The sequence below is a fragment of the Maylandia zebra genome, linkage group LG12, assembly GCF_041146795.1.
Source record: "Maylandia zebra isolate NMK-2024a linkage group LG12, Mzebra_GT3a, whole genome shotgun sequence".
Lineage (NCBI taxonomy): Eukaryota > Metazoa > Chordata > Actinopteri > Cichliformes > Cichlidae > Maylandia > Maylandia zebra.
The window spans coordinates 22,751,315-22,771,572 of record NC_135178.1 but is presented as its reverse complement, the minus strand read 5'-3'; the positions used below and the strand labels follow the sequence as shown (position 1 = coordinate 22,771,572).

The 20,258-nt window shown below is 39.5% G+C and overlaps 1 protein-coding gene across 2 annotated transcripts in view; it reads right to left on the bottom strand.

The window, feature by feature from the left end:
• The window catches only part of unc5ca (unc-5 netrin receptor Ca), a 189,927-nt gene that overhangs the window by 67,287 nt on the left and 102,382 nt on the right, over positions 1 to 20,258 (bottom strand). For both annotated transcript variants that reach the window (XM_076890908.1, XM_076890909.1), the window contains exon 3: positions 13,716 to 13,859. In XM_076890908.1, the coding sequence (XP_076747023.1) occupies positions 13,716 to 13,859 (144 nt within the window). The remainder of the gene's footprint in view (positions 1 to 13,715; positions 13,860 to 20,258) is intronic.

The window sequence follows — 20,258 nt, the reverse complement described above, 5'->3', positions numbered from 1 at the left end:
CTATCCAGGTATGCTTTCACTGCAGTGGCACTGTGTTTTGAGATCATTGTCATGCTGAAAAATGGAGCTGTTGCCAATCAGACACTTTCCAGATGGTACTGCATGGTGGATCAAAATCTAACCAAACTTTTTTGTGTTTAAAGTTCCACCAATTTGGACAAGACCCCCAGTACGACTGATTTTCAGTGCAGTTCTTCAGCCTTTTTTTTGTTTCTCTTCTTGAACCCCACCCTTCCAATTCTGATGAGCCTTCAGCAAATACTAGATCAACACAACGGAAGGGTCAGATACATCGCCCAGGTCCTGTGGCAGGTCAGTCATTCAAGTCCAAATATATGAACAAGGCATTAGCGGTGAACATGCTATTACTCCGATGTACACTAATATAGGTAGTAACCTATAACTATGTGATTTTATCCCAACCACACAGTGAGGTTTACTTTCATGTGATATGAATCAAATCAGATTTCATGCTTAGAGTCATATCAGTGAAGAGAGTTATGTGAGGACACAGAGTATTGTTGGGGCTGAATGATAACTTCACAATACAGTCAAGTCCCTGTGGGGGATGACAGCCTGAACAGAGCATGATGGTTCATTATGGGAGTAATCACCCAAAGCTTTAGCCCTAAATCCACCACATGGCTACCCACACAACACAGACACACACGTAGAGGAACAAATAGTGAAAGACAAAGAAAGACAGAGGCACAGAGATACTATGACAAATAATAGACACTGGAGACAAGGACAAACAAGCTGGCACAGCACACATGCAGACAGGACAACAGCACACATGGTATGATGTTCACAGTGGTGCAAATAAATAGACTTTCATACGTGCCTTCAAATGTGCAAATAAATAAATTAATAAATAAAACTACTGTAGACATAAGAAGAAAAAAGGGGAAGTGATTGAGGCATGAGACACTTCTTTTATGCCAGGCAATTCCAGGAACAATTTCCTAGTCTTAATTAGTAAGGGAGATGGTGAAATGAGGAGTTGGCTGTGAGTTAATTTCCATAAAGATTGAGAATGAAATTAAAGCAGATTAAAGCAAACTGCTTGGGGGGATGAATAGACACACACACACACACACATTTACACACATTGATAACTTATGGCTGACAAATTGTCACCAGTTTGGTAGCAAGAGCACGTTTATTTGAAAGGTGGGATTTTTCTTTGTTTGTGTGTTTTTTTTAATTTAATTATTTTTTTTGCTTTTGGTTTAAGTGTCTGTGACATTGTGTCTGTGACACTGGGGGCCACAGATGTGTGTTGCTGTGCACACATGTGCCCAAGGAAAATTACTGCATGCACAAAACAGGAGGTATAGCCGAATCATTTCACTGAACCCAGTTCACTCATTCATAAATATAACAAAACCATGGCTACATTCTTGAGAGACCTTTTTAGATTTACAGCAGAGTTGAGAAGCAGAGACCTTATGCACTGTTCTTCATTGGGAACGCTCTCATATGTACAGTAAAAGAGTGTCAGCATTTATTCAAAAATGACCTCTTCATGCATAAACTCCTCGTTGCCTTTCTCCTCATCTCCCTCTCCTCGAGTCCATCATCGCCCCCTCTTTTCCTCTCCCTCTGAAACTTCTTCTTCCATTGCTCAAGTAAGACTGTTATTATGTTTGTGGTTAGTTTGTTGCCTCAGGCACCTCTACATAAGCACATTCAGAGCAATTATCTAGAATGGGTGTCTTTGCCTGTATACTACCAATGCCAAATCATATTGGTTTCCCCTCATGCAGCTGCTCAAGCAATAAAGAGCAATGTGAGATTCTTGGGAAAAAAGGAGGAAAGGAGTCTCCTTCGCTTTCACAGAGGATAATTTGTGCATCCACGTCCTTCACAATTGATTGTAATTAAAAAAAGAAGAAAGAAGACCTGCGGCTTAGAAGAAAAGCAAATTGATGCAGGTGATACAAGAAGAAGATATCATTTAATAAACATCAGAAAAATGGGATATAAATGGATCTGAAATTAAAACGTTAAATGATAACCATCCACTTAAGCCATGGCTATGGTGGAAAGAAATTACATTTGTTCTCTTGTTATTATAACAAAGACGTTTTTTTTGTGGATTTGTACTTTTAAAGTCTTATCTACATTTCAGTTGCAGATAACTGCAATGCAAATTATTTCAAGTTTATGATATCCACATCGTGCTTTTTACACATCTTTTGTGATGCAGGCAGCCCAATTTTCATTCTGCCTAGTTAAAATATAATTATAGATATACTCAGTTCAATTATTTTGCATTTGTAATGACTGTAATGTGGGAAGCAGGAGGGACCAGTGGCTTATGGCAAAGTAATTCATCCCTCCATCAGTCAGTTTCCTTAGCTGCTCATCCAGCTTAGAGTCAAGAGGGCAAAGTGATCCATCCACATATCCACCCACTTAACTGCCTATCCACGTAATCCATTTTATCAATTTATTCGAATATCTTTGTTACCCTCTAAATATTAATATTAGGGTTAAATGCTACATTCTGTGTAAATCGACTCTGAAATAATGGTTTTGCTGAAAACAGTATTTGACAAACACAAGTCCAAAACACTGTAAATTTCCAATCTAACCTCAGAAGTACTGTAGTTCATGTATCGTGTGTAGACAAGAGCAGAGACTTCCAAAAAATACTTAACAGTTGATAACAAAAGCCATCTATCACTGTCTAACATGGGCTAACTTCAAATAGATCAGTGAACCACAGGACACAAAGAAGAGTGCCAAAGAGGAAGAACAAGCCACAGCCTGCAGAGCTTTGAAAGCTATAGCAAGCAATCATTGTAACTCACTATACAGTTACCATGTCATTAGATTATTCTGTCTTGGCATGGAGTCAATTAAAAAAATTCTTGGCAGGTCATTAAATCAAACGATTAAAACTATTTTCATACCCAAAACACACACACACACACACACACACACACACACACACACACACACACACACACACACACACACACACACACACACACACAGCAGCAGCAGCATAATTGGCCAGTAGTTTCTAATAGAATGCTGATTGGTCTTAAATGTACACACGCATAGCTTAAAGTTTGTCAGGATTAATTCTTTTGCGATCATGCTTTAATGGAGCAGCACTTTTCTGCATTTTCTCCTGTTAATCTCTGTTATTGTTCTGATTGTAAAAAATCTTTCTGCTTTAAAAAAAAAAAAACAGTGCAGTTAGACAGAGAAACAAATTGATTATAATTTCATTGTGATTGAGTGAACTAAGAGCGACCCGAGAGCAGATTAAAAAGGACTATGTGGTGGAAAAATCAACTATTGCTCAGACAGGTGAGCAAAATTAAATTTGCATTACTGATTGAAATACACAAATCGCCATCTTGCCATTCAACAATATACAGTAGGACTGCACGTTTGGGGTGATGCCACTGCTGAGTATTGTTTTTAACATTACAGTCATTGCTAATATTATAAATACTAGTTAATTTGTACAAGACTGATAAAGATGAATACATGTTTGTCAGATTTAATCTGATATATGGCCATGCTGAAGTTGTCTGCGTTTTTATAAGAGCAGTTTTCATCATTGGTTCTTCAAGCATTTGATAAAGTGAAAGACTCCTTAAAACTCTGATCTCTTATACAAAAGTCCTGATAAACCAATAAAACTCAAAAATATTTTAGAAGTGAAAGACATGTGACCTTGAGTGGCACAGTCATTTTCAGAGTGGTTATATAGGGAGTCATTTTCTCTAAGTGACTTTAGAGAGTCTCTTTCCACTCAGACCAGTTCTTTCACTCAATGCCCCACCCTGTCATTTCGACACTTCACAACCTGTGATCAGCTCCAGACACCAGACAAGGTCTTTCCATCCACAGTCAGGTTTCGAACAAGTAAACAACTCAGCTCGCTGACATAGCAACAGCATTTCCTCTGTGTTTCCATTTTGTATAATGACTCATTAACACAAAAAACAAGATCAAAGGTTGAGTGCTACCTCTGGTAAGAGACAATATGTTCTGGGGACAAACTGAGTGTAACCGTTCATCTGTTCTGTGGTTGGGATTTTTTAAGTTTTATATTTTTATATTAAGTGAAATATATTGTGAAGATATTTTTTTTAACATACATTAAAAATCTGCATCATTCTAAGAATCAGTTCACTTTTCACACACATAAGGGTTCAGCTGTTGTTTCGTATGTAGCCTACAATATAAAGTACATGGAAGTGGCAGTGAACTGAATGGTATTGTAATGTACTTTGAACTTTAAACTTTTTTTTAAGTTCAGGTTTTATAAGAGTTTATTTTTACAACACATTTTGTTTTGCTTTAACCTTTGACTTTTGTTGTTTGTGAGACCTATGTGAAACTTCCTGCCTCCCTTTAAATTGTCCCCTTTTTCCCCTTCTAAAAAGAAATGTTGTTGGCGAATATGAAAAAACAAAACAGTAACTATATAGTATTACGTTGCGTGACACATATGTAATTTTCCCCATAAATGAAACTTTAAAAGGTGACTTGAGTGAATGAGTGAGTTCTGTTGCAAGTAAATCAACACCACGGCTTACCATTATAACACATAAGCGCACCCTGGAGCAGTATTTGACATCTGGGAAAAAGCTCTGTGGCTTAGAGCGGTGGTGAAACACCATAACCACACTCCTACACACACACGCACACCCTGTGGATTCCTAGTACAAAAATGTTTATTCAGTGTTTGCAAACATCATGAAGTCACTTTCAGAGCCAGCAACCAATATCCTCCCGATGATATCCCCAAGAGAGCACCGAGGAACAGAGCACTGAGGGTTTTCCACTGGAAAGTTAATTCAGGGTGACTGTGGATGGATGTATAGCAGAAATATGTATAAGACAGTGTGTTTTTGCTATATGCATTACTCGAACTGCTACTGTAAGCATGCCATTTTATACTCAAAAAGGTCAAATGTGAAACTGCAACTGTGGCTGCTGCTGCTGAGCGCATACATCCAAACCACTGCAGTGATTTCCCTTTGCTGAGGTGGGGAATGATTGTGTCTAATGCTATAAGCTACAGTAAAGACAGGTTTAAGCCTATGTGAGTGTAGAAACTATGAAAAAATGCCTGCACACAAAAAGAAAAACCAAAAAAATATATATATCACTGTTGAGACATGTTTTTTCTTAGTCCAATTTAACCATGATTGAAGGAAAACCTAAATACATGCAGCTGAGACATTTGCATCATAAGCAAAACAGACGAAATTCACTAACAGGCATTTTCCAGTTGACACAAGTAGCTGCCTGTGCTCCTGTGCCCCTGAGTGTCTGGACTCCTGATTGCTATGCAAACACTTGTCTCCGTGGAAGGTGGCAGAACAAATTGCCATCATCTGAAATTTGTGTGCGCATGCAGCTGTGTGCAGGGCTGTGTGTACGTGTCGCATGTGTGTGACCTTGACATATTGCTAAGATATTGAAGGAGAAAGGCTTGACCTGATAGCCACAGGGCCAGAGATCATGACTGCCATTGCATGCACATTTATGCGCATGTATGTGTCTACATTCCCCTTACCCCCGTGTACCTGGCTGCGATGCTGTGAATGACTCATTTACTATGTGAATATATCTGTGTTTGCCTCTATGTGCTTTATAAACCACAAAAGGGGCTAAAGTGGTCTGCTACAAAAGTCCAATAAAACTGTCAGATATTAAATATCACTGTATGTGTGTGTCAGATTTAGAGTCACAACACTTATTGCCATTATCCTGCTACAAACTGCATATTTTGTTAGTGCCTCGGAGTGTTACATCTGTACTTATTAAAAAGCTTGGAGATGCTGGAGAATGACACAGTTTAAAGCAAGAGAAGGAGAGAGAGAGAGCGCTGATGACAGAATTAAACAATAAGCTCATGAAGAGCGCACTCTCAATAAGCAATAAGAAATAACAGGGGAGAAAACAATGGGGAAGAAAATGAGTAGGAAGGTGAAAGCAGGAGAGAAATGCTGAATTGCTTTTGCATGGTGCAGTGGAAAAAAAGACACTTTGCTCAGCAAGCTCTAGCTGCCAGGAAGCATTTTAATCACAACAGTAGATCCAAATAGGAGCCGAAAAGCAGGGTAGGTCAGGAGGTTGGGTCGATTTGAAGTAAAAGGTTATCACAAAAGGGGGCTCAGTGTAATCAGATCTGGTTAAGGGAAAAGTCACTGTTATAACTGAGAGAGAGAAAGTGAAGGACGGTGGGACAGATAAAGTCAGAAGGAAAATATGCCAGTACGTGGAGAAAATAAATGCATAAAAAAGAGATATGAAGAGAAATTAATAAAATGAAAGTCTACCAGGATTTAGTATAGAAGATTATTTTTTTCTTCTTTGATATTTGTTGAACCTTCAAAGCGTTTTAAAGGCATCATCCCTCACCATCCCGCCACCTAACCTCCAGCAAGTCTCACAGTCGAGCAGTTATAAAGTTTTACCTACTTTGAAAAAGTTGGCTGACAAAATGTCGAAAGAAAAGATCTGGAAAGAGCTAGTTTGCTTTTGCTAAATTAGCGTGAAGATTTATGATTTAGCGCAGATCGCTGACAGCCACGAAAGGACTGGTTAGACAATATAAAACATTGTATGTTAAATATAGCAAATATTGGTAACTTTTCTGTTGTTTTATTTATTTATTTTAACTATGATGTGATATAATGTAATTTCAGAAACTACTTTGTGCCACTTTTTTACAGCATTAATAATTAATTAATGAATCTGAACCCAAAAGAAGTTGGATGAAAAACTCAAATCAAGAGATGTGATAATGTCACAGTGCATGCTAAATGATGCTACTGCATGATAAACAATACTGTAAATGGGTTGTGATGCATTCTCATTCTTGCGTACATAGGCACATTTATGCATGTAAAATCGATGCCAAGTACCTTGTTGATAAGCTAAGTCACTCAGCAATACAGCAGTGTCTGCAGTTATGTGTTTTCCTCTGCGAGTCTCAGAAGCCTGTAAACATAAACGTGTATTCATCTGTCTCTTAGTATGTATCAGCCCAAACATGAGCCAAAAACGGCACATTACCCAGATTTCACTGCACCCCAAGGAGGGCCCACTCCATTCGAGAATGTTATTAGCAGAGCTTAGAAGGATATTTCTGACTGTGTCACTAACTCTCTGCTGAGAGAAAAAAAATCCTCATCTGATGAAACATTGCAGAGAGTAGTGATGCTGTTATGAATTAAAACAGGAACAACTGACAAGCCAAATTAACGAAGGAATGTACTGCTGCCACAATACTGTGTGATCATATACTGTTGAACTGCAGAGTATTTGCTCTTATGTAAAATTCAAAAACACAACCTTAAGAGTTCTAGTAAAAAAAAAACCCATTAAAGTATTTACTTAAAAACTAGAATCCTTCTCAGCGTGGACTTCATGCCCCTTTTGCACAGATTTCTGGAGAGGAGTTCTGACATTGTAAATGTTCTTTTTAAGCTTCTCTTTGCTGGAGGGGTTATATTGGTCCACCTTTATCTTTGAAATACCCCAAAGGTGTTACATTAGATTCAGGTTAAGGACCCTACCTTGCCTGGTCATAGTTTTCATTTTTTATTCCTTTTCAGAAGCTCTTTTTGGTACCGTGTCAGCCCTCTACAACCTCGAATAAGTGGTTAAGAAAATGAATGGGCTTTTGCATTATTATCACACTGGGATATTCCAGTTCACCTGAGCTTTTGGAGAGTGGGAGCTGTCTTGTCAGCTAGTATTATAAATTTTAGTTAGAGTATGCGTTCACTGTGTTATACCAGGCCAGATTCATACCCGTCATGTTGGACCCCTTCTGACCTGAACAATTTATCTTAGTCTTATCCCGAAGGATGTGCTCCCACTAATCACCAGCCTTTTTTCCCCCCATGTTCTTATGCAAGTGTTAGTTTTATATATGATTTTTTTCCCCTTGGACTTTCTTGAAGATAGAATTTTCTCATTAATTCCAAGCTGTGCATAGATGCTGATGTTTATATGAGAGCATGCCCTTCATTCTCTTTGAGCTCTTACAGAAATTCTCATTTCCACTGATAATCTACTGTGCCAAGTCTGAAGCACTCACCTGGCTGGTTTTCACTGCTACGCTGTTGAAGCACGGTTTCTGAAAGTAATTTTTAATGCAATTAAGCTAATTGTAAATCACAGGTGTACTCGATTTTATTCAAATGATCACCCGATTGAAACTTGAGTGTCAGTAATCACAGGTGTATCTACCTCTGCTAAACAGAGTTTCAGGTTTGGGTCAATTAGTTTACTTTGAAATATATTTTTCAGTCATTTATTTTGCATGGCTCATCAAAGAAAAATTTTGAAAGGTGATAGAATTTTAAATGGTTTGACATTTAAATGATGCTGCAGATGTTTGTACTCACTCCATTCATACAGTATACTGGTCAGAGTTTCAGTACAGAAAATAGTTCTTCAAATTCTGTTTACCATATTGAATAATTGAATGTAAGGTTGGATTTAAATGTGATCTACACAACAAAATGGATTTATGTCGATGTATTATTCGGTTATTAATAGAATTAGGTCCATAGGTTTTCAGAAAATTACAGGATTTATACTTTGGTCTCTGTACACCACTGAACTGGATTTCAAATCAAACAATCAAGATGTGACTGAAGTGCAGACTTTCAGCTTTTTAGAAGCTCAAACCTATTTGGGCAAAGTAATAATTTTAAATATAAGGACAGTTTTCAATACTGGGACTCGAATGGTTTGCAGTCAATGAGTGCCTGAAGTCTAGAACACATGGACATCAAACACTGTGCTTTCTCTGCCAGGCCTTTACTGCAGCCACCTTCAGCTGTAGCTCCACCTGTGGTGTGGATCTCTCAGTCTTCACTTCCATCTTCAGTAACTGAAAAGCAATTCTCTTTTGGGTTGAGATCAAGTGACTGACTTGGTCATTGAAGAGCGTATTCCATTTTTCTCCCCTTGAGAAACTCTTGGGTTGCTTTTGCAGTTTGATTTGGGTCATTATCCATTTGCACAGTTGAAGCGCTGTCTGATCAGTTCTGCAGCATTTGGCTGAATCTGAGCTGAGAGTATAGCTGTGTACCCTCCAGAATTCATCCTGCTGCTTCTATCAGCAGTCACATCATCAATAAACACGTGTGACCCAGTTCCGTTGGCAGCCATACATGCCCATGCCATAGCCTTGCCTCTTCTATGTTTGACAGATGATGTGGTATGCAACAGACCATGAGCCGTTTCTTTCCTTTTCCATACTTTTCTCATCCCATCATTCTGGTACAAGTTAATTTTGGTTTCATCTGTCCAAATAATCTGGTTAATAATTCCTATGATCATCAGATGTAGCTGCGTTCCTTGGTTTTCCAGATTTCGGCTGTTGCTGAGCCGGCCAGTACATTCCTTCTTTCTTTTGCATCAACATCTCACTGGACCTCACATTGACAGTTCCAGTAAACAGCTACCAAATTCAAATTCCACACTTAGATTTAACTCGAGATCTTTTATCTGTGTCACAGAAAATGAGAGAACAGGCCTAACATTACTTTTGAGCTTCTAAAAATTGGTAACACAGCATAATAATGGCCGTTATTAAGTTAAAAGTTAATGCTATGATATGTTTTTTATTTTATTTGATTAGAGGTGGTGTAGAGGCAAAAATACAAATTAAAGTTCACTGTAAAAAAAACCTCATGGACCTTTGTTGCCAAATTAATATACTGAATACTTCCAAGATAACTGGAGAGTGAATACATAAACACAGGTATCAAGTTCTGCAAAAGTGAAAATGTGATACATAGTTAAGGCCAAATAAAAGTGGCAATAAAACACAAGGGTCTGCATGATGGATTTCCTTCTGCAGAAAGAATAAGACCAACCTGGGAGAATAAGACTTTCAGGGTGCATGTCTGCTAGAGTGATACTGTCTGTTAAAGTCCTACATATGGGGATGTGTGCAGTTTATCCAGTGTGCATGCTGAATGGACTCTGTCAAATTCCCCAGTTGTCCTTTTGAGAGAGCACTGAAGCAGAGCATAACTGTCAGTATAAGCCTGGTAAACTGGAGAGGTGGGGTCGATTTTGTTATTGGTATTTCTTTTCTGCTTGACCTTTCTATAACCTGAGCACTCAGACAAGTCCCAGTTGTCTTATATGGCTGAATTGACCAGAGCAATGACGCTTGGAAAACTACTGTTGTGGCTTCAAATCTCAGTGAAAGAAGCTCTCAAGGAACAATCCATTGTTTTATATGAGGATTATGTTGAAAGACCAAACGACTTCTTTTAGATCAGTGGTTCTTAACCTGGGTTCGATCGAACCCTAGGGGTTCGGTGAGTCGGTCTCAGGGGTTCGGCAGAGCCTCCACTGCGGAGGTCGCAGAGGTCCAGCCACGCCCGAATTATCGTGTAAATTTGTGATGACACGCCCCCTTCTGGCCATCACTGGCTGCAGACGATCATGCTACACTGCTTGGCCAATCAGGGCTGCGGGGAATGTAGCGCGCGCAGTAGTCAACATGTGAATGTCGTGGTAGTACTTCGCGTGATTTTTTTTTTAACATTTTAATCCATACTAACTATGTCGGGCAAAAAAAGAAAGTGGTTGGACGAATATGTACAATATGGATTTACATGTATCACGGAACGTGATGGGAGTGAGCGTCCTATCTGCATGATTTGCAACGCCAAGTTGAGCAACTCTAGTCTCGCACCGGCAAAACTAAAGGAACACTTCTTGAAGCTGCATGGAGACGGGGAATACAAGAACACAACACTTGCTGAATTCAAGGTGAAGAGAGCCAGATTCGATGAAAGGCCCACTCTGCTTGCTCTTGGATTTGTACCCGTTAACAAACCGATCCTCACAGCATCGTACGAAGTTGCTTACCTGATCGCAAAGCAGGGCAAGCCACACACCATTGGTGAAACACTCGTGAAACCAGCCGCGTTAAAGATGGCAAATCTGATACTCGGAACAGCGGCCGAAGGTAAATTATCACAAATTCCTCTTTCAAATGACACCGTCAGCGACAGAATAGAAGACATGAGTAAAGACATCTTGGCTCAAGTAGTCGCCGATCTGATTTCAAGCCCGGCAAAATTCAGCCTTCAGCTCGATGAGAGCACAGACGTTGCTAATCTAAGCCAGCTTACTGTTTTTGTGCGCTATGTGAAAGATGACATGATAAAAGAAGATTTTTTATTTTGTAAGCCTCTTACAACAACAACTAAGGCAGCCGATGTGAAGAAGCTTGTGGATGACTTCTTCGGAGACAACAATCTTTCATGGGACATGGTTTCTGCAGTTTGTACAGACGGAGCTCCCGTCATGCTGGGAAGAAACTCTGGTTTTGGTGCGCTAGTAAAAGCCGATGCACCACACATCATTGTGACTCATTGTATTTTGCACAGGCATGCATTGGCAACAAAAACCTTGCCTCCAAAAATGGCAGAAGTATTAAAAACCGTGGTGGAATGTGTGAACTATGTGCGAAATAGTGCTCTGAGGCACCGCATCTTCAGTGAGCTGTGTAAAGAAATGGGCTCTGAATTCGAGGTACTTCTGTACCATTCTAATGTTCGGTGGTTATCCCGGGGACAGGTGCTGAATCGTGTTTTTGCCATGCGTGTGGAATTAGCCCTGTTTTTGCAAGAGCACCAACACTGTCATGCAGATTGCTTCAAAAATCCTGAGTTCATTCTCATTTTAGCGTACATGGCTGATATATTCGCAGCTCTCAATCATCTCAATCAGCAGATGCAGGGTGGTGGAGTCAATATCATAGAAGCGGAAGAACACCTGAAGGCTTTTCAAAAAAAGCTAACGTTATGGAAACGACGAACAGAGAACAACAACTTTGCAAACTTCCCCCTTCTGGACAACTGTGTAAGTAAGGTCGAAGATGTGTCTGGAATCGGAGATGTTTCTGTATCCACGGAAGTGAAGCAAACAATTGCAACGCACTTAGATGAGCTTGCAAAGTCTCTCGACAGATATTTCCCTACAAGAGAGTCATATCCAGCATGGGTGAGACAGCCGTTCACGTTTGCTGTTGAGACAGCAGATGTCAATGATGAATACCTTGACGAAATCATTGAAATTCAGCAGAGCCAGGTTCAACAGCAACTCTTCAGAACAACAACACTCTCAACGTTTTGGTGTCGACAAATGGACAAGTATCCAATTATTGCTAAGAAAGCCCTGGATTTTTTTATACCATTTGTTACAACATATCTTTGCGAGCAATCCTTTTCGACGATGCTGGACATAAAAACGAAGAAAGGAACAGACTTTTCTGTGAAAATGACATGAGACTGGCACTTGCCAAGGTGAAGCCACACATATCTGAACTGGTCTCTCAAAGGCAACAGCAGAAGTCACACTGATTTGCAGGTATGTAATTTGTTGTAAGTTCATGCATTGTGTTGGTTTTGTTCTTTGAACAAGGTGATGTTCATGTACGGCTCATTTTGTGCACCAGTAAAAAAACATATCTATGTCTTGAATTTGAAAAAAAAAAAAAAAAATTTCACTAAAGAGGGGTTCGGTGAATGCGCATATGAAACTGGTGGGGTTCGGTACCTCCAACAAGGTTAAGAACCACTGTTTTAGATTTTTTTTTTTTATCAAACATCTCAATTCCCTTGCTCCTCAGATGTTGTACAGCTGTCAAATGACCATCACTCGTGACAGGATTTAGCTTTTTTCCTTTCCCTGAGCTGTTGCTGGGGGACTCCTGAAATGATTTCCCCATGTGTTAACTGTGTATGCAGTATTACATAGTAGTACTGTCTGTTAGAATGATATGAAGTCTGGCCGGGTCTAATCTGTGCTGTGTTCTTTTGGTGACCTTATAGTCAGACTCCCAGTTGTCTTATTAAATTCTTCACCAGACCATAACAGGAAGCTACTGATGGTCGACCAAAGTTATAGAGCTACTCTCTGCTTAGAAAAGTTACACTGCATTATATACGGTGGGTACATTTTCTTCAAAGGTTTTTTTTTTAGTTAATTCGGTTTTAAAAAAAAATCTGACTCTCCAGTTTTTCCTGCTTAAAATGTAACCAACTGTAATGTGCTTTTAGTAAAATCACATGCATGAAACAAGACGATTCTTTTCATCCGTTACAAATATTGCATAAAGTAATACAGCCGACTGCACACCTAAACTTCAAAGCAAGGTAACAAACTCACTTTATCGTGTCCTGCTGTTCTGTGGAAATCCACAGCAGGTATGTGCAGCATAAAATCACTGGTGCAAGTGATGAGATGATAAAGAAAAAATCTAGACTACTTGGATGTTTTTTTTTTGCGTTTTGATTTGTAAAAGAAAAATAGGCGGTATAACATCCCTGCACTTGTGTTCATATTACTACAGAGTAATAATAAACTACACACACCAGGGGGTTAAGTCAGTTGTGATGCCTCTATTTGCATTGAATAAGGTAATCAGTTTTCCCTGTTTGCTTTCAGTTTTAGACTACTGTGTTTTACAAAAGGCTTTCATGAGACTGAATCAACCCATGATAACTGTTTAGTGTATCTGTGTGCACAAGATTGCAAACATACACATTTTTACTGAGATAAGAGAAAATGTTTTGTTTTGTTTATCAGATAGAAAACTTTAAATATTAAATGTGGACAATCCACTCCCATAAGCAGTATTTTCCAACTTTTATATCTTGTATGGATGCTTAGAGTAGCTAACTCACATGCAATCCGGACATGTGCCTTGCGGCTTTTGGTGGTTCCAGCAGAGCTCCAGGCCACGCACTGACACCAGTAATCTTCAGGGCCAAACAGCTCCTCCACTTGCTGTCGTGTTATTTCTATGCTGGCTTCTCTCACCACCAGACCTGCAGCAAAAGGGAAAAACACCATTGTATTGTTTACAATTTCAACTGGGAATAACAATCGAGCAAAAATGCAAGCGCTAACAAATGGTAAGTCATAAATAAGTTATTTTTTTTATTTACTTGTCTTACTCACGTGCTGATTCTCCAGAAAATGTGAAACTTAAATAAGCTTCTATTTGCCTGATATGGCTTACATGTTAGCTTAAAAAGAAAAAGTAAGAGCAATCCATAATAAATATCTCAGCTAGTAAATTAAAGTTGAGGATAATCATTCAGTAGCTGCTGGTGTTTACAAAGCCAGGTCACTTTACAGAGTAGATCCACTCTGGATTTAATATCACATTTGTGAGATTGTTCCTTTGCGCTTTTACTCTTTATCTCAGTCCACCCCCAATTCCCTCTTTTCTCTGGAGTTTTGAAAGCAGCTCCTATGTAAAGAATAAGTGTAAGATTTGAGTAGCTGCACCCTACTGATAGCACTACAAGGGAGCACAGATAGAGGGGTACTGAAAGAGAAAAAAGGAAATGAAGTCTAAGGGAAAAACTCACGATGAGACGCAGAAAATCTACATTTAAAAAAAATCTACATACAGGATACAGAAAATTGAGAAACTCTGTGACCAAGGAAAGTAATATTCGAGAGAAAATAAACAGAACTATCAAGAAGCGATTAATTAAAGTAAAAACTTTAGGTTACAGACTGGAAAGGAAGGGGAGAGGGCAATGAGAGAAATGGTAGACAGGTAGATGTAATGAAGAGCAACATGACAGAGTTGCAGGGAGAGGAGGATGACAGGTTAAGAGGTGGAAGAGGTCGATAAAATGTGAAAAGGAAAGAGGGAGGGAACAGAGATAAAAATGTATTCAAGTAGGAGTACGTGGGGATTGGGGAGTAGATGGGCAAAATGCCATGAGAAGAGATCTTGGCAGTTTATTTCAGGTTCAGTTGAGTTACAGAGACCCCAGAAACCGTCTCTACGGGGCTCCACAAATCTGACTTGGGCCTATTACTTATGAAGACTCTCGGCAAGTTCTTGCCATAAGAGAGACAGTTATAGCAGCAAAGCCAGGACTGAGGCAAAGGGGACTAAGAGGAAACAAAGTGAAATACAGTGAACGAGACTGAGGCAAACTTAAGGCCATTAATGGCTGGTGGGAGAATTAATAAGTAACCCATAAGGGCAAAGTGTAAGAAAGGCAACATAAGCTTTCAAGTAAGATAGCTGGAAGATCGGTATGGCTTTTCAGTTAGAAATAAATAAATAAACCTCAATAAGATGGAGTGTGTGGAAAGTAAACAGGGACCTTAGATAATACAGAAATTCAAATTGACTGATGGCACAGGGAGAAAAGTGTAGAGTAAGTCCAAAAATAAAAATCTAGTAGGAGGCAAAAAAGGGGCTAAAAGCCATTGATGGGAAGAGCACTGTAAAGAGCAAAGCTTGTAAAACTGTTGTGCATACTGATGTTTGAGAAAACATGCAAACAAAGGAGATTGATATGGCTTCACAGCATGAAATGAGAGAGCAAAGGAGCACTGCAACAGAGGCAAAAAAAACGGCAGCTAAAGAGACAATTATAACAGGCAAGGAAACCAGGACTAAAGCTGAGACAACGAGTGGGCAAGCAATAGCAATGAGACAAAAAAAAAGACAAAAGTGTGAGCACAAGAAGGGCAAGAACGATAGGAAGAAGGTGGAGACCAGTGAGAATGCTACTGCCAAAGTAATGAGCAATTAAAGGGAATTGTTCAAAAGAGTCAGACAGCTAGATGTGAAAAAGGGACTCAGCATATGCAAAGAAGCATATGGGATGGTACATGAAAGACACCACGGGCTTTGGTGACTCAATGAGAGGGTGGAAGCAGGCTTCTGATGAAGACAAATAAATGGGAAACATATACATATTTAAAGCTTTTGCAACACTGTGTACATGACTTATTAGGTTGAATATCAAAAATCATTAGAAGCTAAATATTATTCAATTAGTGGAGCGTTTCAAGCAAAGCCAGTGGCTGCACTGGGATACACTGAGACACGTGTGCAGGAACGCTAAGAATTTGTAAAACAAAACAGGGAAAAATTTAACACTCAGAATTAAATGTGCACTTTCCACCATAAAATAAGGTAATGGCAAACTGGCGGAAGGGGGGGGGGGGGGGGCGTGGCAGCACGAAAGAAGAAAAAAAAAGAGAGCACACTCACAACTGTTTCTGTAAACTACAAATATTGGTCTCTCTCCTGCCTTTACTGCTTGGAGAATAAAACTAAAGCGTGTGGGACGCTGGCGCACCTCAGATATTCTGACTGAGAAGCTGCAGCTGACTAACACTGGATAATAAGATATTTTCTCCAAGCAGAAGGCTGAAGGTTTTAAACCTCAAAGTTTTTTGAACTTGTAGCTTGCAGCTAATAAAAAAGCAACCCAACAGAAAAAAAGAATTTTAAAGTTTCCAGAGATGTATTATTACATTTTTAAATGGTTGTGCAGTGGCTAGCTAATTAACCATCTCTATACTCTGAAGCATAAGTGCAGAACTCTCAGTTATAAACTTCAGTTAATTATGGTTCAGTGCAAAGTTACTAGAACACCTAAACTGCTAGATAAGAGGCAGGGATCAGCAGTGAAGGATAACAATGTGTTTTACAAGGTAGGAAACAACAAAGAAAACAGACAAAAAAGCAAAACAAACTAGGAACAGGTCATATACAGTGAAAAACCACGCTGTGAAGGGCTAAGAACTTCACAGTAGATTAAAAACATGGCTGTTCCTATGAAAATATGTTGAAGAAAATACACCACTTAATCAGTAGCGGTTTCTGATACGGGCGACACGGGCGGTTGCCCGGGGCGGCATCACGGGCATCGGCCAAAAAAAAAAAAAAAAAAAAAAAATGCTTGTACTCCTGCTGCCCCGACATCATGCCAGCGCATATTGGGAATGGCATAGGCACCGATCGGTTTTCTATCGCCCATTTGCTGGGAGTTGGGCGCCCAGGGCGCCAAACAGGTTAGGACCGCCACTGCACTTCATCCTTGTTAATGTAGTAAAGACTAAAGGTCAAAACTGAAGAGATGAAGTCTTCATCGTGCTAATGCTAACTAATTCTCACTTTCAAAATCAATAATCTGACTTTCGTGAGATAGGGTTTGCTCTGAAAGTCATGCAAAGAAATCACATGAAATCTATCTAAATAAAACAAAGCCTGCAGGCTAGTTCAGACAGACAACTCAAGTTGCACTGCATTATATTCCTCGTGCCTTCTACCAAACATTTCTGGTTTGATTTTGTTGTATATTAAGCTGCAAAATATTCAGTTCATCTGCCTGATGTTTGAACCCATCTACCACCTCAGTATCTACCTCTAGCCCCGGAGGGATGTTTGCTCATTCTGTCAGTTTGGATATGTAATACATTTGCTCAAAGTTATGAGTCCTAGATGCAAATTTTATCAACAATCTATGGTTTTACACATTTCAAACATCAACCCTCTGATTGAAATATATTAGAAAATTATGGTTTCAAAGCCGAAAACAGAAGTTATTGATTTGAATGAATGTATCTCTTAAATAATGGCTTTAGGCTATGCAGGAAGAACAGCTGTGGCCTAAGTATGCAATGTTTTTGACATGACGATTATGCAGCTGTTCACAAGTTTTTACCGGTGACATTCTGCATGAAAACGGATTTTCAAGGTTTATAGTACATCACATGGATATATAAGATAAAGACAGACGTCACTAGGTCCAGAGTTGTGCTGTTGAGACAGCCCTGGTTGTTTCCAGTGTTTGACAATGCAAAACTCACAAAGCAAGAGTTGCTGGGCAAAATCTGACGGAACTACCTGAGGCTTAAAAAGTCCCAGATCACTCAGTGCCTTACTTTGTTTCAATACTGTGCTCAAAGAATTCACATCAATCTGTTATGAGGAGACAAGCATGGGATTCTGGGTCTCTGTAGCATGACAGAACATCACATCAACAAAACCACTGCTGTCAGCTGAGGGAGGTGAAGGGAAAGAAGTAGATGAAAAATGGAAGAAAAGCATCAAGACAAGTGGATACTGTCACAAACATTTCTATCAATCACAAAACTGCACAAACCCCAAAATATTTCTGTTAGTCGTATAGCGTCGATTCATATAACTAAGTTTACTTGTCACCCGGGGAATGGAAGTACAATACTGCATGAATGTGTTTTGTCACTCCAGAACTTCTTTTTTCTTAATGGAGACATGACACATGCAAATAATTTCATCTCTGCTTGCTGCACTTAGGATGTAATGCTTAAAGTCCAGCTTAGACATATTGTATGTATTAGTTTCGCAAAAAACTCATACCCCCGCCCACCTCAAAAAAGTCCATAATAAAGAAGATCTGGAAAACAGCATAACACACTCATCATCACCGAGGTCATAACTCTTCGTTTTGTCTCTATGATTAGGCTTTTCCTTAAGCTTGTGATCTGTAGAAATCCACTGCTAAAAGTGTAAAATGAATATCCATCTATACCCCAGCTGTCATTAGATGAGAGACAGGCCAAAGCCTGGACAGGTCACCAGTTTGTTGCAGGGCTAACACAGAGGGACAGACAATCATTCATTTACACCTAAAGCCAATTGAGAACCACCAGTTAATCTAACGTAATTATCACTGAACTGGGAAAAGGCCAGAGAACCCATAGAGCAACTACAGGCGTCAAGGGCTGGTGTCCTGCAGGTTTTAGATGTGTCCTTGATCCAACCCAGCTTATTTAAATGGCTAAATTACCTCCTCAACTTGTCTTGAAGTTCTCCAGAGGCCTGGGAATGAAATAGTGATCTAAAACCTGCAGGACACCAGCCCTTGAGGCCTGGACTTGGACACCCCTGCCATTGAGTATGGAAACTGAAGAGAAAGGTACCAGCTAGCTGGTGGATTCAAACCGAGAACCCTCTTGCTTTAACTTTGTGTCATAGTGCCACATTTATGACCAATATCCTCATTCTCTTTTTCTGTTCAATAACACTGAGTGCAATTCTTTTTTTCTGACAGCATTGTATTTTATTCTGTTGTACATAATATTTTATTTAACTGTATTCTATTGTGTACAGTATCTCATTCTTATTCTCTTATCCTATTCCAGTGTTTTTTTCTTAATCTGTGTAACTTTGTAACTAATTTGTAATTGCTGTAACCTCACTGTCCACTTTCTGCTGTAACAAAACAAATTTCCCACGTGTGGGCCTAATAAAGGTTACCTTATCTTATACACAGTGTTGGGGAGTAACGGAATACATGTACCGCCGTTACGTATTTAGAATACAAAATATGAGTAACTGTATTCCGTTACAGTTACCGCTTAAACAGGTGGTATTCAGAATACAGTTACTTTGTTGAAATAAATGGATTACACATGCGGTACTTTCCTGTTTCATATTGTCGCGGGTCAGGACTGTTTGGGTTTTGTTTGACAGCTACGTTCTGTTGTTCCAGGCGGCAGCGTTACGGTTGCCATGGTTACAGGGCGACGCTCTCTCTCTCTCTCTGGGACTGTGTGTTTCCTGGGTGAGAGAGCGCCTTTTCGTTGTTGTTGTTGTTGTGCTAAGCTAACAGGCAGAATGCTACAAGCATAGCTCTAAAGAATGTAGCATCATGGGCAGTGTAGTCCGTGCTGCAGGGAGAATGGACTGCCATACACATTATGGGTCTGTGAGCGCGAGGAGGGAGAAAAAGGGGAGTGGAAAGGTACGAGTTGTCATCGAGGAAAAACGGGAGCTGGAAGCATCTAAATATAATAATAACCACTGCAGCCAAGAAGAGAGCCTGACGAGCCCAGTTGTAAGTAAGCTATTAGGACTCGACTGTACACCGTGTTCGTGTTTTCCTCCGAAAACAATAAGTTCCGTTGGAGCAGCCTTTCAACGCCTCTCTCTGTCTCTCGCAAGAAAAGTTGACCCACACAACAAAGTAAAGCTATTTTTCGGCTACGAGCCGACAGGGACCCCGCCGTATTAGTCAGAGGTCCCTTTACTACAGTTCGGAGTCGCGGACCTTCAGTAATAGTAATAAATCACACAGCAATAGTACATTCACGTTGTTGTAAAAAGCATGATAATATATTAAGTAATCCAAAGTATTCAGAATACGTTACTGTCATTGAGTAACGTAACGGAATACGTTACAGAATACATTTTGGGGCATGTATTCTGTATTCTGTAATGGAATACATTTTAAAAGTAACCTTCCCAACACTGCTTATTATAGAACTAAAACAATAAATAAATAAATGTTTACATAGTACAACGGAAACATAAAACTGGCTGATTTTACTGTTATTTGAAAAATGTATAATCACAACACCCACACTTGTTTTTAAAGTTTGGCCAGGGGAATGTTTGCCATGTCATCTCGCAATAT